Source organism: Rattus rattus, chromosome X, assembly GCF_011064425.1.
Source record: "Rattus rattus isolate New Zealand chromosome X, Rrattus_CSIRO_v1, whole genome shotgun sequence".
NCBI lineage: Eukaryota > Metazoa > Chordata > Mammalia > Rodentia > Muridae > Rattus > Rattus rattus.
This window is the reverse complement of record NC_046172.1, coordinates 65574776-65598929: the sequence shown is the minus strand read 5'-3', so window position 1 is coordinate 65598929 and position 24154 is coordinate 65574776. Positions and strand designations below refer to the sequence as shown.

The 24154-nt window shown below is 41.0% G+C and overlaps 2 protein-coding genes across 2 annotated transcripts in view; one reads left to right on the top strand and one right to left on the bottom strand.

Moving 5' to 3' along the window:
• Positions 1–19690, bottom strand: part of Atp7a (ATPase copper transporting alpha) — a 102535-nt gene extending 82845 nt beyond the window's left edge. The window contains 1 exon segment of the mRNA XM_032889595.1: positions 19544–19690. The gene's annotated coding sequence lies outside the window, so the exon portion shown is untranslated.
• On the top strand, positions 1329–2092 carry LOC116888320 (trafficking protein particle complex subunit 4-like). The gene is made up of 2 exons (XM_032889593.1): positions 1329–1531; positions 1635–2092. Exons 1-2 carry the CDS (start codon positions 1396–1398, stop codon positions 1838–1840), a joined length of 342 nt encoding a protein of 113 aa, XP_032745484.1. The 5' UTR covers positions 1329–1395; the 3' UTR covers positions 1841–2092.
• Positions 19691–24154: the final 4464 nt, after the last annotated feature.

Below are 24154 nucleotides of genomic sequence, written 5' to 3'. Positions count from 1 at the left end.
TCAGGGTTAAATGTTGAGGATTTCAACAATGTATTCTGTATATGAGTCTTTGCCAAATGTGTTCTCTTAGTCTGGGTACGACTGAAGGCAGGTAACAGTTATGTAAGAGGACATAAAGCTAATTGTTTTTTTAGTACCATTTTTCATGTGGTGGACAAGCACATGTAAATGTGCTCCATGGTGAAAGTATAAAATCTACTCTGAAGCTCCACAGCCTCCATTTCAAATGGATGCTCTAGGGGTTGGGGATTTAGCTCAGTGGTAGAGCGCTTGCCTAGCAAGAGCAAGGCCCTGGGTTCGGTCCCCAGCTCTGAAAAAAAAAAGAAAAAAATCAAATGGCTGCTCTAACTATATTAGTTGACCAAATTTTATAGTTTTGGGGGTCAGGTTAATTTTGGTGTGTAATGTTTATTTTAAATTTTTTAAAAATTATGAACTAGAAATAACTGGGAAATCCGTTTAAGAAAAAGAGAAAATAAGTAACAATTTCACATTGTCAAGAACAACTAGTTAGCCAAGCAAACATAAAGAACTTCATGGCTCTAGAGCTTATTTTTTTTTTTAAAGATGTATTCATTTATATATAAGTACATTGTAGCTATCTTCAGACACACCAGAAGAGGGCATCAGATATCATTATAGATGGTTGTGAGCCACCATGTGGGTGCTGGGAATTGAACCCAGGACCTCTGGAAGAGCAGTCAGTCCTCTTAACCACTGAGCCATCTCTCCAGCCCACTTATTTTATTTTTTAAAGATCTACTTATTTTTATTTTGTGTATATTTTGTCTGCATGTATGTCTGTGCATGACGTATATGTAGTGCCTAGAGATGCCTCGGGAGGGTAGGTCCCCTAGAATTAGAGTTACAGATAGTTGTAAGCCACCATGTGTATACAGGGTATTAAGCTGGGTCCTTTGGAAGAGTTGCCAATGCTTTTAACCAATTTCCATCCCTCTAGGCCCCCTTTAGGGCTTTTATTGAGCAAGTTTTAAGTGATTTGTTATCCCAAAGAAGCAGAGGCACTAATATAACCGTCTCAAATGTACTGAATTGTTGAGAGCAAGATAAATTCTGCAATACCTCAAATGCATACTTGCCAAACAGAAATCAAGACAAATCGGCCTCTAGAGAGAGGTTTTCCTCAGTTGTTGAGGACATCAATTAGAATCGCATGATCCTATAAACAACCCCTCCCTTCCTATAAGTAAACACTAATGAAATTCATCAGGTCACTTAAAAACACATGAAAGGGTGGGATTAAAAGGAGGGTTAGGGTGCAGGGTGGGAGTGGGAGTTAAGAGGAGGGGTGGGGAATGGACGGGGCATCTCTGATCCTTAGCCACTCTTCTGTAGTGGGCCAAGCAGTATTAGCCATCAATGGCATGGATGTAAATGGCAAGTACACGGCGGACAGGAAAGAAGTGCTGGAGTATCTGGGTAATTCTGCAAATTACCCGGTTTCCATTCGATTTGGTCGGCCCTGCCTTACCTCCAATGAGAAGCTTATGCTGGCCTCTATGTTCCACTCGCTCTTTGCCATTGGTTCCCAGTTATCTCCGGAACAGGGCAGTTCAGGCATTGAGATGCTGGAAATAGACACGTTCAAACTGCACTGCTTCCAAACACTACAGGGATCAAGTTTGTGGTCCTGGCAGATCCTAGGCAAGCTGGAATAGATTCTCTTCTCCGAAATATTTATGAAATTTACTCAGACTTTGCCCTCAAGAATCCATTCTACTCCTTGGAAATGCCTATCAGATGTGAGCTATTTGACCAAAACCTGAAGCTAGCTCTTGAGGTGGCGAAGAAGGCTGGCACTTTTGGACCTGGGTCATAGGATGAACTTGGAATGGACCCCTAAGTTCTGAGACATGCTCCAGGGCTTTGCTGTTTCTACTCCAGTGAGGATTCCTGCAGCGGCCTTGCTAATATACTTGAAAATGGTAGAACACTGAGCCTGGAGATGGGGACAGATCCTGGCTCGAATGCTGTGTCCTCTGCCCCTCTGTATATATCACAGTCCTATGTCCTACTCTGTACAGGTTTATTTATGGAGGGAGCTAGCTTAGCAGTGCTGTAATAAACATTCCTTTGTTCTAGTGTTAAAAAAAAACACATGAAAGTAGAGAGGGGGACTAATTGGGAAGAGAAAGGGATCTGTAACAGAGGGAGAGGACAAGAGAGAAGGCTGAGGAGAGGAATCTGATCAAACACATTATAATACAGGTGTGAAACTGTCATAAAGAACCCCTCATGTATAATAAATGTATGCTAATAAGCATAAACGACAAAATAATGTACAGAACATAGATACAATGGGAGATTAAGCTTTATTTCAAAAGGAAAAGTGCTTGCCATTTTCCATGTCCTTCATGAGGTAGGAGGATTTGCCAAATGAAATAAGCTAAACGCAGAAAAGAAAAATATCCCATAATCTTATTTATACACAGAATCAATATAATCAAATGTGCAGAGATGGTTAACGGGGAGGAGGAATCAAAAAATGTACACTAACAAAGATAGAGGAAAGGTATAGCATGTCTAGAAGCACGGGACAACATGAGAACAGATGTGTCTGCAATGTGCATTTGTCTCACTATGGTAACCTTTAAGCAATTTACATGTGCACTCCACAGAAAAACCTATTAAGAAAGAAAGAGAGGGGAAGAAAGGAAGGAAAGGAAGAAAAGAAAGGGAAAGGAAGGAAGGAAGGGAGGGAAAGGAAGAGGAGGAGAGGGAGAGAGAGAGAGAGAGAGAGAGAGAGAAAGAGAGAAAGAGAGAAAGAGAGAAAGAGAGAAAGAGAGAAAGAGAGAAAGAAAGAAAGAAAGAAAGAAAGAAAGAAAGAAAGAAAGAAAGAAAGAAAGAAAGAAAGAATTAATTCAATGCCAGGCATGATAGTGCACTCCTTTAATCCCAACACTCAGCAGGCAGAGGCAAGAGAATCTGTGTTTAAGGTCAGCCTGGTATAGAAAGCAAGAAAGACAGGACCAGAGAAACCCTGTCTCAGGGTGGAGATAGCAGAACAAGACAAACTGTCACTAACGATAACGCTTACTATTTAGGGCATTTCTAGTCCTCATTCAGGGTAGTGTAGCCTAGCTTATGCATGGTGCTCAAACTCTAACACTGGGGCGGGAAGTGCAAATTCATCATAATTTATAGGAAGAATGTTCTGTCCAGAATCTACTCCTGAGTTCTGTTGTTTGACCATTTGTTTGTAAAAGACAGACCTGACCTAAAAGAAAGCTATTTCCCCCATTTGGATCAGCTGTTTTCACAAAGTCAATGCCTGCCTTTAGTTAGTTTGCTTTAAAGGATGAGTCACCCTTTTTGTTGTGCAGGCAATCAGACCCAGAGCCCCACAGCCCAGCCCTAGGATGGACATTTTGAATTCTAAAACCCTGTGGGGGAGTAAAGCTACCACTCAACTTTAAATTTTGGTCTAGTATGTTCTATTAAATATTTGAACAGCAGGGTGGTGGGGACATACAGCTTTAATGCCAGCACTTGGGAGGTAGAGGCAGGAGAGTCTCTGTGAGTTGGAGGCCAGCATGGTCTACAGAGTAAGTTCCAGGACAGCCAGGGCTACATAGTGAGACTCTGTCTCAAAAACAAAAACAAAAACAAAAAAAAAATGAAGTATTTTTCATTTTGATTTTTTTTTTTTTTTGAGACAGGGTCACGAATTCTGCAGCCCAGATTGGACTAGAGCTCACAATCCTCCTGTCTCAGCCTCCAAAGTGCTGGGATACAAATATGTCCTACAAAGCCTGGATTGAAATAAACGTGTAAAGTACTTTCGTCCTGTGACTTTTCTTTTCACCTTTGATGAATTCCGAACATACATATCCTTGCATGTGCACATATAGAGACAGGCTGAACTAACAACTTCTAGCTCAAAACTAAATCTGCATGCTTTCTCACTGACAACACTTCCCTTTCCAAGAGAAGTGATTTCTCACTGACAACACTTCCTTTGAAAGTGAAGTGACTTGGAACGACAATTATGAGTGCCTGCTTCTCTTGCAGAGGACATTCATTTGCTTCCCACGACTAAATTTGACTCCAGTTCCAGCAGATTCAAAGCCCTTTTCTGACCTCCACAGGCACTGTACACACAGGGTAGAGGTACAAACACTTTCTCTTAAATTTTAGAAATAAATCCAATTGAAAGTGCTGTGACTTTAACGGCTGGAGAGAAGGCTCTGCAGTTAAAAGCACTAGCTGCTCTTCCAGAAGACCCAGGTTCAATCCCCATCACCCATATGGCAGCAAGTGTATGTAACCCCAGTTGCAGGGGATGACCACTATAACATAAACACACATGCGAACACAAAATGAAAATAAGCAAATCATTTCTTTAAAAAAGTAAGTAGTGTGAGCATAAAGAAAGAAAGTCAATTTGGACATAGAAATGTCTCCAAATGTATCCAAATGACACAGAGAAAGATAAACTGATCAAAACTGAAAATGTATAAGTATAGAAGTCGCCGCTCTACCCAACGGTCTCTTATTCCAAAATCCCCAGTGAATGCCTGAAGCCAAACCCGAAATGCTTTTCCTATATAGACACAAATCTAATTCATGGTCTTCCTAGCTATTTATCATGACCTGTGGGATGATGTCTAAAACATAATAGAAAAGGGAGCTGGGGTTTGGGGTTTGCTTGTCTCTGCAGTTTCACAGACAAAATAAAACTCTCTTAATGCAATTTTTATTTTAAAATTTTGTATTTACAAAAAATGTATTTTTTATAAGAAAAAAATATCAGATCACCTAGAGCTGGAGTTGCACGGGATTGTGAGCTACCCGTGTAGGCACTGGGAATCAAACTCTGGTCCTCTGGAGGAGTGAGTGCTCTTACCACAGAATCGTCTTCTGTAACCTCTCACTGCAGCTCTTAACGAGCTCAAGATGGCCGGGATTTTTCTTTTGTTGGCAAGCTGAATTTTCCCCTTCCCTCTTAAAGGAAGCACTTACAGCTTCTCTCAGCACAAACACATTTGCTCCTCTTCAACTTTGGGTCCACTCTTATCTAAATTAAGCATGTCTTGATGGCTCTAGGGTAAAGCACTTCCTGTGGACGAGCCTGGAAACCAGAGCTCAATCCACCAGCCCACAACGAAAGGCAGACTGTAAAGAGTGAAATCCTATTTCAAAAGATTGAAAATTCAAACAAAGGTACAGTTTGCATACAAATAAATGTAATGAAAAGTTTCACAGGACAGTAGTGATGTACACCTTTAATCTCAGGTAGAGGCAAGTACATCTCTGAGCTTGAGACCAACCTGGTCTACAGAGTAAGTCCCAGGACAGGCAGGGCTAAACAGAGAAACCCTGTCTAGAAAAACCAAAAGAAAGCAATAAAATGAATCCAGCTGAGGGTCTGCTATGTCACAGATGGATGCCTTGTCCAGTGTCAGAGAGATGTCCTCCAGCAGCTGATGGGAGCAGACACAGAGACCCACAGCCGAACAGTAGGCGGAGGCAGGAGAACCCTGCAAAAGACCGAGGGAAGGACTGTAGAATAGGGAGCAAGGATTCCAGGGGAGCATGGCCCACAGAACGAAGTCTGCAGGGCTCAGCAAAGTTCAGAGATGGAACTGACAACCGGGGAGCCTGCATGGGTCTGCCCTAGATCCTCTGCACAAACATTCTGGTTGTACAACTTTGTGTTCTGTGGGACTCCTAGCAGTGGGAGTGCAGGGCTATCCCTGACTCTTTTGCCTGCTTTTGGGACCCTTTCCTCCTGGTGGGTGGTCTTGACCAGACTCGATATGAGGGGTGCGCCTACTCTTGCTGCATCTTTTTCTGCTGTGACAGTTGATATCACTAAGCCTGCTCTTTTCTGAAGGGAAATGGAGAAAGAGTGGATCTGGGGGAGAGGGGAGAAGGGAGGAGAACTGGGAGGAAGGGAGAGAAGGGATTATAGTTGGGATGTAATATGAGAGAAAGATAAATAAAAATTTACAAACTGAAACTTTGTAGACAGAGAGAGATGGCATTATCAACTGTAAGTTACAGAGGAGGAAGCAAAGTCTGCAAACGCCAACTAATTTGCTCAAGGTTGGTGTGTTAGTAGCAGAGAGGAAAAACTCCAGACTCAGCTGGAAGCCAGTGCACCTCCCACTACTACAACATAACCAAGGTGAATATTAGCTCAGCCTTGCGCCACACTCTATGATCAATCTACAGTGTCCTACATAAAATTATTGTACTTGGCATTTTATAACCTTCATGCTGCACAGAGCAGACACTGTCATTTTTACTAGCGAATATAGACTAAATAGAGCAAGAAATTGGCATCGCTTCTTGAAAGTCTCACACAAACACCTAAGGTTTATCTGTGGCGTTAAGAAGGAACCTTAAGATGGGAAAGGAAATGGTGACCTTGGCAGGACTCCTACTGCCTGTCTGTACACAGTAGGTAAACCGCCTGAAGAAAGAAGATGGCTTGGGCAGCTTTCGTGCCCACCATTGCACAATCCCATGTCCCGGGGGTTCATGTAGCACAACAGTGCAAAAGTAGGGCGTCTCAAACTTGCAGATCAGGATCTACTGGCACATCTAGAAACCTCAACTCCTAGCTGCACCAAGCTGGTTCCAAAAGTGTCCTCTCCTCTCTGATGGATCCCCTTCCTGTCATACATCCTAGACGAGATTCTCAGGGAGACAGAATAGTGCAGCAAGCCTCTCTCTGTCTCTGTCTCTCTCTCTCTGTCTCTCTCTCTGTCTCTCTCTCTGTGTCTCTCTCTCTCTGTCTCTCTCTCTGTCTCTCTCTCTGTCTCTCTCTCTCTCTCTCTCTCTCTCTCTCTCTCTCTCTCTCTCTCTCTCTCTCTGCAGTTACACCAGCAGTGCCTCATCGCAGGATGCCAAAATTAAAAGCTAGGTTAGACTAGCAAGAGGATAAGTTAAGGCGCTTTCTACCAAGCCTAAAGGCTTAAATTTGATCCCAAGGTCCCATACAGTAGAAGAGAACTAATTCTTCTAAGTTGTTCTCTGACCACACATATGACATGGCATACATACGCATACACACACAAACGAATATTTACAAGATTTTACAGAAGCTGAGTATTTCTCCCCAGTAACCCCTCTTCAAGAGTTCTTTTTCATGTTTTCTTAATAAACCTATGTTACTCAGCTTTTGAAAATTATAAATGAAGAAGCTCCTCATATTAAACATAATTCATAATTATGATCCCAGCACCCAGGAGGCAGAGACAGGGGTATTGTTCTGAGTTCTAGGCTAGTCTGATCTACATAGTAAGTGTTGAGCAAGCCTAGCCTATAAGTGAGACCTTGTGTCAAAAACAAAAACAAAACCAGGCCCAAAGCCACTTTTCCCATGTGTTGCTGCTCAGTTGTCTATAAACCCAGCACTTAGGAGGCAGATGGATGAGAATTACCAAAAGGTCAAGACCAGCTTGGACTAAAGAGCAAATCAGAGCTACATAGGGAGACCTGTCTTAAAGCATAAAATCAAAGAAAGAAAATGCTATACAAAGATAGAGATGATCACAACAAAAGACTGGACTGACAAAGTTGATCCTATGTGATCATTTCTACCTGTTTGGTGAGGAGGAAAAGAACTAAGTACCAGGACAGTATTATCTAACCTTTCTAGAATGTAAGGCTTACATCAACCCCAAAGGTAAAAAGTGAGACAATGAGCCGGGCACTCCAGAGGCAGAGGCATGTGGATCTGAATTTGAAGCAACCCTGGTCTACAGAGTGAGTTCCAGGACTGCCAGGACTCCACACAGAGAACTCCTGACTCCACAAAACAAAGTAAAAAGGTGAGAAAATGCAGGTCATGACAGGCATTCATGAGGCAACAGGAAAACAAACAGAGGTTACAAACAGTTCTAGCTCCATAAACCTCTATCCGAATTGTGTTTAGGAGCAACAGAAAACCAAGACACAACTGGTCTGGCCAGTTGCTTCAATTATGAAAGATAATCTAAAATTGACCACATGCTTCAGATGCAGAACATAATCTGCATTTTCAGGGCTGTGGGTGTATCTTAGAGGCAGACAGCTGGTCTAGCTCGCACATGTGCCTGGGCCCCATCCCCAGAGTCACAAAAATTTACAAAACTACCAGCAGGTCTCAAATGGATGTTTCAAGTAGCTATAGTTGGTTCTCTTCATATTTGGGAAGAATCACAATCAGAAACAAAAAGCAACAACTGGGTGCACACACACACACACACACACACACACACACACACACACACACACACACACACACACACACACACACCACCTCCCTCTGTAATCCCTAGCACTTGAGAGGCTGAGGCCAGAGAAGAGCCAAGTATTAGGATAGATTGGGCTGCACATAAAGTTTGAAGCCACCCTAAGCTATACAAAAGTTTGAGTCAGCTGTAGCTACAGAAAGATCCTCTCTCAGAAAAAAAGGAAACTAAGGCTACAGCTAGTAGTGGTGTGTGTTGGTAGAGCCCTTGCCTAGCCTATGTGAAGCCCTGGATTCAATGTCTAGCAGTGCATAAAGGCAGACATGGTGATACACAGTTATCCGCACTCAAGTGTGGAGGCAGGAAGATCGGTAGTCATTATCTTCAGCTACATAGCCAGTTTGAAAACAGCATGAACTTATGAGACCCTGTCTCCAAAAAAGGAGGGGGATGGGGAAAGACTAGTCAAATATACTGTCTTGCCTTGAAGACACTTGGCAGCCTAACAATTGTCACACGGTCTAGCTTTTTCTCTTTCCTCACCTAATTTCCTTCTTTTTATCCTGATCTCTAAGACTTCCCACTGGCACTTTGTATACGTATTGATTAGCCTGCCTAATGACCCCAGGCACTCGACACAAATGTCTATGGAGTTGTATCCTTGAGAAAAGTTACAAGAAATTCAACCCTTGTGAAACAAATCAGAGATAAGGCTAAAGCAAAGCAGTGTGACTCCAAAGATCATACTCCTCATGCTCCCTAAAACACTGAACCCCCATACTTAAATAATCTGCAAAGCCTTCACTTCAATGCTTTGTGTTGACATAAGATCCCTACTGGCCAGTCCTTCACTGAAAGCCACACACCATTCGATCCCCTTGTTCTTTTTTGTCCCTTCATCTAAAATACTCTTTCTCATATGTAAATCATATCACTGACTAGTCTATAAAGTCCAGATAGGTAGAATTGTGTGTACGGGTATACTAGCATACCTCTGGTGAGCAGGGCGTCTACTTGGTAAATCATTGTTCAGTAAGTAAAGGAACCGAAGTCCCACTCCACAATGAACAGGTATGCCAAACACTCCTACTCACTTTCTTTTGTAATTACCAAATACCTCAGAAACAGTATCACAGCCTAATACATAATGTCTCCGCATTTAACATAGTTCCCTGGTTAGGCTCCACTGGTGCCAGACACCTTTGTAAATCTCTGCTTCTCTTACAGGTTATAAGTAAAATTGGAGACGCAGAAAGCACACCATAAATATTTCCTACAATACAGAATACTGCATGAGAATCCCATCCACAGCCAACTTTGTGAGAAGAGAGTTATTTTTGCACTCTAGGTTAGAGATGTCTAGGCCTCTTCTCTTGTTGACATTTTCTATTTCAAAACTCATTAAGCAGAATTGAGATGCTGCATTTAGCAATTAGGGAAATCACCTGGAAAATCTTGAAGCCCCAGAGTTTGTGGCTTGCTGATTACACAAGCATATTGTTACAGGCTTTCTTGGTAGAGAAGCAGAATGACTACATCGTGATGATTTCATCTGCTAGTTAGCATGAGTTTCAAGATGCCATGTTCATAGTAGGTGTACTGTTGGCTCCTCCCAATCTGTCTTCATTTTTCTGAGGCATTATGTAGAACTCAGATACTGCTTGCAGGTATTGATTAGAATATAGTTCTATAATCTAGTAAATTGATAGCAGAGAAGAGCTACAATTTAGAATTTTACTACATAGGTTGCTAAAATTACTTTTACAATAAATAACATATTAGAATAGTAATTGTAACTAAAATGTATTGTATGCTCACTACTTCTTAAGCACTTTTCTTTTTTGTTTTGTTTCTTGGATTTTGTTTCATTTTGTTTTTTCAAGACAGAGTTTCTGGTTGTCCTGGAACTCTGTAGATCAAGCTGGTCCTGAACTCAGAGATCTGCCTGCTTCTGCGTCCCAAGTTCTGAGAGTATGGCTCAGTGGTTAAGAACACTGCCTGCTCTTCCAGAGGTTCTGAGTTCAATTCCTAGCAACCACAAGGTGGCTTACAACCCTCTATAATGGGATCCAATGCCGCCTTCTGGTGTGTCTGAAGACAACATATACATAAAATAAATAAATTTTTAAACAAACTGCCAGGTAGTGGAAAAAAACCATGGGCTACCACCACCTGGTACTAAGCACTGTTCTTAAAGCATTACATGTATTAACTCATTGCAAACGTCAGTAGGTGGCTACTGTTATTGTCCCCACTTTATAAATGCATGGGAGAGTGAGTATACACCTTAAACTATTACCTATACCAAGAATAATCAGAGGAACTAGGATTCCAACCTAGACAGTTTGGGAACAGAATCCCCACTTTTAACCCTATGTCCCAAACAATACAACATTGTGACTGAACACTGACATTGAGGTTCTTAAAGTAGTCGGACCTCAATGTATGTATCTGGGAATGTTCCAGTCTCTACTTTCTTTTTTTTTTTTAAAGATTTATTTATTTATTATATATAAGTACACTGTAGCTGTCTTCAGATACACCAGAAGAGGGCATCAGATCTCTTTACAGATGGTTGTGAGCCACCATGTGGTTGCTGGGAATTGAACTCATGACCTCTGGAAGAGCAGTCGGGTGCTCTTAACCGCTGAGCCATCTCTCAGCCCAAGTCTCTACTTTCTTATTACCTTCTACTGTACTTCCTTTCAGATTAGTTCAGTTCTATACCTTAATATAAATAGTGAAGTGTAGCAAGGTTTACTGTAAAGACAGAAAAACACGTTGGTAGTGCTGGACATGCCTTTAATACCAACAAGGCAAGAGGGTTCTCTGTGAGTTTAAGGCCAGCCTTGTCTACACTGTAAGATTCTGACAAATAAAAGAAAAGGGAGGGTTGGGATTTAGCTCAGTGGTGGGCGCTGGCCTAGCAGCGCCAAGGCCCTGAATTCGGTCCCCAGCTCAAAAAAAAAAAAAAAAAAAAAAAGAAAAAAAAAAAAAAAAAAAAAAGGGAAACTACATGTCCTTACTTTTGAAATCAGTTTGAAAGTAGCAAGGAAATGAGCTATCCCAACTTTTCCTACAGAGTCTTTCTCTGTAGCTTTGGGGGCCCTGGAACTCAGTACTTAGTCCAAGTTTGCCTCAAACTCAAGGGAATCTTCCTGCCTGATCTCTCTAAGTGATAGGATTACAGGTGAGCTACCACATCAGTTCCTTGTCTACATGAATTTTTTCCTTTTTTTTTTTTTGAGACAGACTAATTTTTAGGATAGTCTCCAATTTGCTACAACATGGGCCTGAACTTTTTTTTTTTTTTTTAATTTATTTATTTAATGCATGTGAGTACACTGTAGCTGTCTTCAGTCACAGCAGAAGAGGACATTGGATCCCATTACAGATAGTTGTGAGCCACCATGTGGTTGCTGGGAATTGAACGCAGGACCTCTAGGAAGAGCAGTCAGTGCTCTTAACCACTGAGCCATCTCTCCAGCTCAAGCCTGAACTCTTGCTAATATTATAGGAATACATAAGCACTCATGGCTTACCTATATATTTTAAAGTCATACAGCCTAGGCTACATAGTAAGGTTCTGCCTCCTATAACGACAGGTACCAGGGAGGCTAAAGGGGGAAGACTGCTTAAACTGAGAAGTTTGGGACCAGCCTAAGGCAACACAGTAAAACTACTGTCTCAAAATGATAATAACAACAAAATTACAGTCTCTTTATATTAAGTAAGAGCATGGCTTTGAAGCCAATATTGTGTGCTTTTAAAGCCCAATTTACCCACCTGCTATGTCTGGGATTAAAACCTGCCCTTGTGACATATTATCTAGTGTTGAGTTGGGAATTTAGTCCAGGGGTACAGAGCTTGTCTGGCATGTACAAAGCCCAAGCTTCATCCTCAGAACCTAACAAAAATGTACCCCTACCAAAGTACAAACAACAGGCAGCATATGGGATTTACTTTTCAAAGCAAACTGTGGTGGTTACATCACTTACATGCACAGTTACAGCACTGGGGAGGTTAAAGTATTCCAAGTACAAGGTTTATCTGACCTACACACTAAGACTTGGTCTTAAAAATACATAAACAGGTTGGGGATTTAGCTCAGTGGTAGAGCGCTTGCCTAGCAAGCGCAAGGCCCTGGGTTCGGTCCCCAGCTCCGGAAAAAAGAAAAAAGAGAGAAAGAAAAAGAAAAAAAAATACATAAACAAGACCCTCAATCCTATGACCTAGCACATGTTCAAAAGTTAAGAAATGGGAAATTGTGGGTGGTATTTTTAATAAACACTGTGAACCAATTCTGCCACAATTCTAATCATACTTTTGCACAAAAGGTCAAATTATACAATAGAGAGAATAAATCTCCTATTGGCAACCATCCCTGAGTGGATTTAAGGATTTACAACTATATAAAAGCTACATCTGAGAATAATGGCAGCACAAAAGCAGGAGGATGCCACTGAATTCAAGGCCATCCTGAGCATACAGTGAGTTCTAAGCTGCCACAGACTATAAAGTGAAACTTCGTTATAAAAAAAAAAAAAAAAAGCAAAAGGAAAGAAATATCTAAAGACTACATGGTTTTTAGGACCTAAATTAATAGACCCAACAAGAAATATATGTCCTCTAGATGGACAATATTTGACGATATAGAATTAATACATTAAAATGTATTTATAATTGTGATTAAAAGCCACTATCAAGATATTGTGGTTATAAATTGGAACTAAAACTGGGGGTTGGGGATTTAGCTCAGTGGTAGAGCGCTTGCCTAGCAAGCACAAGGCCCTGGGTTCGGTCACCAGCTCCGAAAAAAAAGAAAAGAAAAAAAAAAAACCACATGGAACTAAAACTGAATAGGAGAATTAATAGTGAAATGGGAAGCTAGTAGTGACAGTGCAGGCCTGCTACCCCAGTATTGGGGAGGTAAAGGCAGAAGGGTCAGGAACATCCTTGGCTGCATACCAAGCTCCAAGCCAGCCTAGACTGCACAAGAACCAGTTTCAAAACAAACATAATTCAGGTACGGTAACTCACACCTGCAATCTCAACACCCGGGAGCTGAAGCAAGCTACATAGTAAGTTCCAGACAACCTAGGCCTGAAGTAAAATCCTTTCTCAAAGGAAGAACAAAAACAAAAACAAAAAAGCTACAGAAATAGCTTTGTAACTTAAGAACTCATACTGCTCTTACAGAAGGCCAGATCTCAGTTCCCAGCAACCAGATCCAGAGGCTCACAACCATCCAGAAATCCAGCTCCATGAGATCCGTGCCTTCTTCTGGCCTCTTCAGAAACCTCCGTACATGTGTACATACACACAGAGACATATGCATATAAGTAAAAATAAATAAAATATTTTTAGAAGAGAGGTATAAAGAGATAGCTCAGCAGTTACAAGCACTTGTAACTCTTCCAGAGGACCAAAGTTTGGTTCCCAATATCCATATCAGGGAGTTCACAAGTCTCTGTAACTTCAGCTCCAAGGAATCTAAGGCCCTCTGGACTTCATAATTATTCAAACACACATGGAATACATATGTGCACACACATAATTAAAAATAAAAATGAAATAATTCAAAAATGAAATATCAGAAAACATTTCTGATTAATGAACTATATTCAAATGATACTAATTACTATTTTAATAATATATTTATTAATAACTATACCCTAAACTTGATATTATTTTACTTATTAACAATAATCAATATAGAATACCATTATTGATAAAGAAGAATTCTGCTAGAGTTGGAGTTCAGAGGAATTTGTCTAGCATAAAATAGGTTATATATTTAGCATCACAAAAAAGAGGAGAAACAATCAACATTTTCATCATCTTCAGAGCAAATGATTTTATCAACAGAAAAATTAGACATGCCAGGCATAGTGGTGGTGGTCCATACCCACAATTCCAGCAACCAGGAGGCAAGTGCAGGAGGATCTGAAGTTTGAGGTCAGCCAGGGTTACAAAGTGAGTTACAGGACCATCTGGACCAGTTAGGGAGATCCTGTCTCAAAGCAAATGTCAGATACCTTCCTTCATTCCACCACAGAGGAGATCACACACACTTGGAACTCCAACAACCGAGCTCTTTGTAACACTTGGTTAGCTGTAGGATCAACTCCTCCATGTGTCAAGGATTGAAAGCAGGGGAAACTCACATGGTAAACACATGCTCTACGACTGAGCTCCAGCCAAAGCCCTTAGGAGCCACTTTTAAGAAACGTTATCACACTGGTGACTACAAATCTCTCCTACCGAGTTTTGAGAAGTTTCTTTAGAGAGGCTTCTCAACTTTTCAGTTCTCTTTTTCTCTGTTCTGATCGTTTCTGGTGGCTTTTCAGGTCATAACTGAAGTTGCTTTCAATTCTTTTTTTTCTCCTGAGTAGCATGTAGCACAGATCAGATGAAATCCCAAGAGAGCAGAATGAAGCTGGGCATGATGGTTCTGATCTTTAATAATACACACACACACACACACACACACACACACACACACACACACACACACACACACACACAATTGCATAGAAGATTGTCTCAAAGCCAAACCAAAACAACAAGGAAAAAAAAACCATGGAGGCTGGTGACATAGCTCAGCAGAGCTTTTTATTATAGGATATACAATTCCCCACAACACACACACACACACACACACACACACACACACACACGTAAATGAAATTTAGAATCTTCTTTTAAAAAAGAAATAAAAAGGAGAGAGTGTGTGTCTGGATAGCTCAGTGGAAATGCACTTGGACCTGAAGACTTGATTCAATATTCACTACCAAAAAATGAGAAAAAGCAGTCCCCTCCCAACACACACACACACACACACACACACACACACACACACACTCTCACACACACACAGAGGTGGGGGGGGAGGGAGGGAGAACAAACTAGTTTCCATTCTTCCCTAATGTCAAGAGGCACCTAGAACTCTGTAAACTGTCCATCAGAAGCGAAAATGGGAAGTGATTCAATTTTTTCCTTTTTCGTCTGCTTTAGTTGTGACATCAATGACACATGCAGGAACAGCAGCAATCACAGCAGCACACAGAAAACACACATTTTTGTAATGAACAAAATCAGCAGGTGTAAATAGCCAGGCTAAAAGAGACGTCCTGCCATGTGAAATAATCCATTTAAAGGCACTTTTGATTATATACTGGAAAAAATTCACTTCTGCACAAGTTACATAAAAGTTTGTAATTTTTCCCAATCTTCTAGACATATCTGTACAATTCCAAACAATCAGACAACATATAATGATGCCCACCTAATCAGTTAAGAAATGGGATATTTTATCCCTCACTTTTATCAGGAAAAGAAGTATTTGCGAAAACCAGTGTGATCTTTCACATACTTGAACTCACAAAACGAGGAAGTCAGTTTGCTGACAACACAGGACAAACAACATAAAAGCAGAAACCAAGCACCCACTCTGTAATAACACACATTCAAAATAAATATTGCTTCTCTTCTTGCCATATTCCCTCAATAAATTAATACCTTGCAAGTTTTCTGTTTTGTTTTTTATGTCTTGGTCTTGCTAAATAGCCCAGGCTGGCCTCAAACGCTTAATGTTCCTGTCTTGGCCTCTCAAGTGCTGTGAATTAAGCATGTACCACCACAGCCCGAAATTAGTTGTATCACATTAAGTCAACCTACAGACTGAGAATAAGAAGTAAAAAAATCAGAGTTGTCAGAATTCGAGTTTGAACTGAAACACTTGTCATGATTTACCAGCTATCTGCCTCATTCTAATTTTTACTGAGTCCTAGGAAATATCTCTATTTAATAACAAAACCCTGACATCTATTATCCCATCACTTGTAAGGTAGAAACAAGAGAAACAGGAGTCCAAGGACAGCTAGGGCTACATGAAACACTGTCTAAAAAAGAAGAAAAACATAACAGGCTTGCAAGAGGGCCCTGCTGGTAAGGGTACCTGCCACCAAGCCTAATGTCTTCTGATAACCACATAAGAGCTGTTGCATACAGGCACCCACACAATACATAAACATGTACAAAAGTGAATAAAAATGTAAAAAAAAAAAATAACACGTTTCTGGCAGGATGTTAATTGAAGCAGAAAATTCTTTTAAATAAAGTCCTAGTCAGAGAGGTACAGTCAAAGATCATTGTCAAATTCAAAGCTAGCCTGATCTACATAACGAGATCCAGACAGGCAAAGGCTTCATACAGAAACCCTAACAAAAAAAGAAAAAAAAAAAAAAAAAAAAAACCTTGTGGGGGGAGGGGTACTAGAGACATGGATTGTACTTCCTGAACTAAGTTCAGTTCTAAGAACCTATGGCAGATAAGTTCACAACCTTGGGTAACCTCAGCTCCGAAGTTCCAGAGCCTCAAAAATGATCTCCTAGTTTCAAAGGACACACAGAAATAAATAAATATTTATTTATTTTTTATTTATTTATTCCAAGCATGATGGTATATGCCTTTAATCTCAGAACTCAGTAGGCAAAGGCAGGCAGACCTCAATGAGTACAAGACCAACCTGGTCTGGTCTCTCCACAGTGAGTTCCAGGACAGCCAAGGCTATGTAGTGAGAAACCGGTCTCAAAAAAAAAAAAATCTGGTGGTGGGGGGCGCTGGAGAGATGGCTCAGAGGTTAAGAGCACTAACTGCTCTTCCAGAGGTCCTGAGTTCAATTCCCAGCAACCACATGGTGGCTCACAACCATCTGTAATAAGATCTGATGCCTTCTTCTGGTGTGTCTGAAGACAGCTACAGTATACTTATAGATAATAAGTAAATAAATTTAAAAAAAATTTAAGACCAAAAATACTTGGAAAACTTGGACTATCCCTTTAACAAAGATGAGTAATGGGGATTTTAGGAGAAAACTCTAAAATATTATTTTCATAAATATATTAAGAACTGTATCAGCTCAGACAAATATCTCTGACAATTTACTTCCTTAATTGGAAAAGGAATATATTTTCATTCTCTGTAATGTTAAAATTTACAATTAATATTTTGACAAACAAATCTGAATATAGTATAGAGATAAAAATCAGTTCTTTTTTGTTTTTGTTGTTCTGCTTTGGTTTCTCGAGACAGAGTTTCACTGTGTAGTCCTAGCCGTCGTGGAACTCACTTTGTAGATCAGGCTGGCCTTGAATCTGCCCCTGTCTACTGAGTGCTAGGGTCAAAAGCATGTGCCATCACCTCCTGGTGATTAAGAAACAAAGATGCTAGCCTATCTTTCAGAAAAAAACTGTTTAACCTGGCTAGGGACCCCATATCAAGATCTAAGATTAGCTAGAAGAGTTTCTATTACATTACTAAGAGAAATCAATTTGGAGGAGAAATGCAAGGATTCCTTGAGGGGAAACTGGAACAACTTTTGGCTTTAAAAATTGTTATTCATTGCCAACTTTTTTTTTTTTTTTGGTTTTTCAAGACAGGGTTTCTCTGTGTAGCCCTAGCTGTCCTGGAACTCGATCTGTACCCCAAGCTGGCCTTGAACACAGAAATCTGCCAGCTTCTGCCTCCCCACTGCTGAGATCAAAGGTGAACACTGCCACACCCAGTTGCCATTTTTTTTAAATTAAGACACAATACTCAATAAGAATTAAAAACTAGGGTTGGGGATTTAGCTCAGCAGTAGAGCGCTTGCCTAGAAAGCGCAAGGCCCTGGGTTCGGTCCTCAGCTCCGAAAAATAGAAAGAAAAAAAAAAGAATTAAAAACTGATTGAGATTCAACAGAGAAACGAAACAAGGGGAAGGCTAGACATGTTCCCACACACAAACGATGCCTACTGACTTTACTGGCTTTTACATTTCGGTTTACATTACTATCAAACCGCATACATTAACTGTGTTTATCACTACCATTCTCTTTACATGTAGACTTTTGGTGGGTTAAGTTATGTCTATATGACTATCCTTCATGACTTCTTTATGTTGATTGTTTATTATGTTTATTGATTTTTTCAAGGTGCCAGCTATAGAACCCAAGGCCTCTCCCATAGAAAGGCAACACTCTACCACCAAACTAACTCCTCAGACCTTATTCTTTTTTCCCCCTTGAAATCTTGAAAGGTATGGTTGTTAGAAATAAAGGTGTGTGTGTCCAGTATGACCTTACCAGTATTTCTGTGCCTGGACTATTACTCCATTCCTCCACTCCTACAGAGCTAAGTCCTGTTCATTTTTCCAGACCCAGCTCCAGTGCGGTTTTTTTCCATACACCTTCCTGGTTGTAATATGTTACTTAGATTTTAAGTGACTAGCTGACTGTGTGCTCCTTTCCTACTTTGTTAGGGGATACTCAAGGCTAAGAACAACAAAAGCTTCATTACCATAGATACAAGAAAGTCTGAAAAAAATCCTAAAATCTCTGTTCAAAATAATCTTTCTTTAAGAAGGATGGTAGAAACAATCTAAGTTGTTTATTCAGTTAGTGAGGTTGCCAGAACCACAGTCTTCATGGCCAAATTCGATTCAGTTGATTGCAAACTCTCTGGAGTCCAGGAACTGTCTTAATTTGACATCATCCCATCTCTCACACTTCAATATCACACCTAATTCAATGTTCTGCACACAGTGTCTCAATACAAAGCCGTATTACTAAATAATGAAGCTATAATTAAAACAAAGTTCAGATCCTTGAAAAATATTGACTTATAAAAGCATGAGTGCTGTCCCTGTTTAAAATAAGCTCAGCATCTACAACAAAAAGAGTCAAAAGTAAGATACAATCCAGCATGTGGGAGGCAGTGAATTCAATGCCCAGCACTGAAAAGAGGGAGGAAGAGGGAGAAAGGGACAGAGAAAGAGCCTCAGAAAAGCGGCGCAGGGTGGGACAGGGATGGCTCTAACTTTACTGGAAATGGAGCACAAAGAACAAAAAGGGGTGCCGAGTCTCTGTTTAGTTTATGCTCCCAGATCGTGACAAGAAGCCAAATATCCGTTTTAGAAAAATATTTAGTCAGCGATGGTAATCTTCGGGACCTCATTTTCTAAAGTAGAAAAAGATGTCATTAAGCAAAGATCCCAGTCCACAAGAAGTCCAGTGCGCGGTTCAGACCTTCTCGTGTCCACAATTAGCACAGGCCACAGATGATCAAGATATTCTTTCCAGGAGAGTACAAAAAAGTGACACAGGTCAAGACCCAGCCTCCTTTCTCTACCCTGGTTGGGAGGGTAAAAAGCCTAAGTGTGGTATGTGAGTTCTGAAGGAGTTTGGAGACTGCCCCAGCTTAAAGTGGTGACCTTCTCACTATCCTAGAGGATGCAGATCAAATGACAAAAGAGCCCCTTGAGTGAAGTTGCCGATCGGAAGCCGCCGTGGGACTCACCTAGGATTCCAGGGCTGGGGTTCGAGCTCGGAGCTCCGTAGGGCGGCAGCGATCAACCAGCACGCAGCCTCCGCGCTCGCACACAGAGAAGAGTCTAGGCGCAGGCGGAGGCAGCTCCTCCTCGACGGCTTTCCCAGCCCCAACCTCCCCAGCCCACAGCGTTCGCCCCCGCCTCTGAGGCCCCCCACTTCCGGGTGATGCCAGGGCCCGGAAGCTGGGCCGACTAGGGAAATGGTCCACGTCACGTGAAAGGGAGCGCGCGCCCGAAGCTCCGTGCGCCCCCTGGTGCACGCATGCATCCTCGGCCAAGGTGGGTTAGGCCCTAGCAGTCCCCTAGGCTCCCAACCGCAGTACCCTTGGCAAACTCAAAAAAAAAAAAAAAAAAGAGGGGGAGAAAGTACTTGAATAGTGAGGGCTTGCCATAAACCATCCATAGTTTGTCCTTGTCAGCATAAAATATCGTAGACCTGGCAAACCGTGTTTCCCTAACTAAACTAACTCCAGACGGGAAAAATCAAAACCAAGAACTTCCCCTCATCCCTCTGATAAAAATGACATCGTGGTTTGTTGCGGTGGCCTGTGCCTGTAATCCCAGCATTTGAAAGGAAGAGGCAAGAAGATGGCGAATTGAAACCAGCCTAGGCTACAGAGTGAGTTCCTAGCCATACTGGGGTACAGAGTAAGAGTATGTCTCAAAGAAAAAAACTTCACCAGGCTGGAGAGATGGCATTAATGACTTCTCTTCCAGAGAATGCAAGGCAGCTCTCAACAGCTGTTGCTTCAGGTGCAGGGAACCGATGCCCTCTTCTGGCCTTCCAAGGCACTACCTACTCGTGGTTCACAGATGTACATGCAAGCAAAACACCCATACACAAAAAAAAGTACCCAAATGGTAGACTGCTGCTGTAAACTGTGCTGTGATGTGGTACACACACACACACACACACACACACACACACACACACACACACACACACGATTTTCACAAATAAAACATAACATCATTCAACGAGGTTGGCAATTTCTAGAGTTTACTCCCCTGCAGGAAAATGCTTACCACCAGATCTGCTGACCTGAACTCCATCCCTGGTAGAGGGAGAGAACTCCCACAAATTGTCCTCTGGTCTTTATGCCTGAGCTGTAGTACATACAGCACACCCGCAAATAAATAATGTAAAATAAATAAAATGTTTAAACAAAAATGGGCTGGAGTGAAGGCTCAATGGTTAAGAGCAAATGCTGTTCTTGTAGAGGACCCAAGTTCAGTTCCCAGTGATAATGGTTTTTGTTACTTTGTAGGCTCCTCTTTTTCCCCGTCCTTTCTCATTCCACTAACCCCTCCTCCCACCCGTTTCACCACCTATCACTAGATAGGAGAGAGAGGATAGAAGGGGAAGAGCTAGAGATCCCTGGAACCAATTTCTTTCTTGTTTCTTTGAGCACGACTACGAACAAACCAAAACCAAACCTCCTGAAAGACCACCAACCACAAACCAATCTATGGGGGCACTAGCGCTTATATACCCAGAATTCCAACTGTCACACAATCGCACAAACTATCTGCAGCTGACAAAAGCATGCTTCTGTTAGAGCACCAGGCAAATCATATACAGCTGCTGTGGACATTTTGAAGCAGCCCCATATCCCACGCCTGGCATGAAAACTAAAACACATTTCTTATATTTCTGTGTTTATTAAAGAAAATAAAAATTCCAAAACTCTGGCTACAATACAACCTCTTGTAACTCCAGGTCCTCCTGTAAGAGGACCCAACACCCTCTTCTAAACTGAGGTTACCTACACCCACATGTGCACATAGTCAGACAAATACACATAATTTTGAAATTAATTCTTTAGTATAAAGATGTACTGTGGGGGAAGGCAGTAAGGACCTGGAAGAAGGGCAGAGGCAGAGAAAGGGGAGCTGAGAAACACAGGAAGAGAGGCAGCTGGGGGCAGGCGGGAGCAGAGAGCGTAAAGTCTTTAAATCAATTTTTAAAAAGAAACTAAGGCAACTTTTAAGTGGGCTCCCAAATATCACCAGAGTTATAGCTGCAAAATGATTGGCATTGAACTAAAAGAATATCACTATACACATACTTTGTACCTTTGGCCACTTGAGACACATTTTCCTTCAATAAACTGTCATGGAAATAATAACTAAAAATATAAAATCAACACTCAATGAGAGCAATCAGGAAATGAGCTTTAGAGAATTAGAATAACAAGTCAGCTGTACCTTTAATCTAAACACTAGTTTATCTGTCCTCACTCACGGTGTCACTAAAATGTCACTTTTACCTGCATCCCCTCTAGTCCCTGAATGCTCAAGGATTCTTTTCCTGTTTACTATATTGACTGAGCCATTATAAGACAATATCTTTAAGAGTTTTCAGGTTTGCTGGGAGTTCAGCAAATACTAAGCACCTCCAAATTGCTTCAATATGGGATCAATATATCCTTAATAAAGTCACCAGGTAAGAACATCTGGGCCTGAGGAAATGGCTCTTCGGTTAAGAGTACTTCCAAGAATGGCTAACAACTGCCTGTAACTCCGGCTCCATAGAAATAGAAAATACAGGATTCCACTTCAGACTAAAGTTGAAAACAGGACTTATGGCATCCATCATTTAACAGTACTTCAGAATCCTTCAATCTTAAAAGATGCTAATGCTTCTAAGGTAAGCTGTCTCAAGTCTTCAGCCATAGAAATACTTAAGGGAAATGTATTTAGTGACCTCCCAACTCCAGGAATTATAAGATACAAAGTATTGTGTTAGTTATACCAGTTTAACTAAAGGGTAGAACTTGCCTGAATGAAGCAGCAAAGCACCAAGGTTCCAATATTGTGGGGACAAAACTCAACTACTGCTTCATTTCTACTAGTGGCTACGGTAGTGTTAAAATCATCCATCAAAGCCAGGCTTGGTAGCACATGCCTTTAGTCCCAGCACTCAGGAGGCAGATAGTCAGCTCTCAGTGAGCTCAAGGCCAGTCTGGTCTACTACAGATGGAGTTTCAGGACAGCCAGGGTAGAGAAACCCTGTCTCAAAAAAAAAAAAATAAGAAGAAGAAAGAAATAAAAGAGAGGCAAGCTGGCGTTGGGTCAGTAGGTAGGGCATTTACTGCCAGGGCCTACATGGTAAAGAACCTACTCCTGCAAGTTGTCCTATGGGAATTGTCCTCTGACATTCACATATGGACTGTGGCACATGTCGGTACAACATACACACAACTTAGGTAAAACACTCCATGAAACTGACAACTATCATTTACCTGACAGAAAAGAACACATCAGAGAAAGGGGAGAGGGACCATGAGGGGGCAGTGACTTAAAGAGGGTGACTAGAATGTAGTAATTAATGGAAACAAGAACAAATCATAGTGTACCTCATCATAAAGGAGTGCTAGTTCTGAGCTCAAAAGGTATACAATTGAAGACATTAAATTTGTTTAATCAACATTTCAGATTAATCTATATTTGAATGACTTAGTACTAGCTTGAACATTTCTACAGATCTCATAAAAATGTTCCAAGGTTTTTTTTTTGTTTGTTTTGTTTTGTTTTTGAGACAGTGTCTCAACTATGCAGGGCTTGACTGGCCTAGATCACTGCAAAGTGATCCTCCCTGCCTCAGTACTGGGATTGACAGTATATGCTACCGCACCCAGCTTAAACTTTATCAAACGGGGTTAGATTTAGCTCAGTGGTAGAGCACTTGCCTATAAGCGCAAAGGGCCCTGGGTTCGGTCCCAGCTCGAAAAAAAAAAAAAAATTATCAAACAGAATTAGCTTAGTTATAAATCTTGGTAACTATTTCTAGTAAACAGGATGTGAAATTCGTATCAGATAAATTTAGAGACTGCTAAAGGCAACAGAAATTCCATGTTCTGCTTATTAAAACATTGTAAATGATAATTAAACTATAGCCCTAACCAAAAGTATTAATAGAACTTGTGATATAATTAACATTTCATTTAGTTTACACTTTACACCAGAAGTTCAGTGCCATATACTAAACTTGGGACAATCCCCAAACCTAAATGTTCTATATTGCTATACTTAACAGAAAACCAACAGGTGAGGCCAATGAGTCAAAGTCTTGTCATTTTAAACCCACGATTAGCAGATACTCTTTTTACTGTAACGGTTACATAACTAGGAAGCATAGGACGGATCCAAAGGACTAAGAATCATGCTGAAAATCTACCATCTACTTAAGATGAATTTGCCCATACAGGCCTAAGGAGGTAGTAGTCTTTAGCAAACCTAGCTCATACAGGATCATTATTCCCTTGGGTTTGGTGACAGTCTAAAGTCTCTAAGCAGAAGGGAGCTAATGACAATTCCAAATTGTCTTTCACAAGGTAGAGAGCACTAAGCATAATCTACCTGGCCAAACTCTTGACCCAGTGCTCTAAAACAGCTCTGTGGGTTTTTTTATTCATTAGCTATAATTTCGGCTTACTATAAATGTGTCTTCCTGATCACAGATTTCCCTTGTACCACTTCATAGGTGAAAAGGCCATTTTAAGAGACAATACAGCTTAAATAAATAAGAAGTCATCATGCTTGGCTTCATTTACAAAGGAAGAAAACCAAACCTAGAA

Bases quoted from the DNA above. Each gene is read 5' to 3' on its own strand.
- LOC116888320 (XM_032889593.1), top strand. From the start codon at position 1,396: ATGGCAAGTACACGGCGGACAGGAAAGAAGTGCTGGAGTATCTGGGTA. The intron at 1,532-1,634 runs GCTCTTTGCCAT...CAAACACTACAG, and splicing joins CTGGCCTCTATGTTCCACTC to GGATCAAGTTTGTGGTCCTG.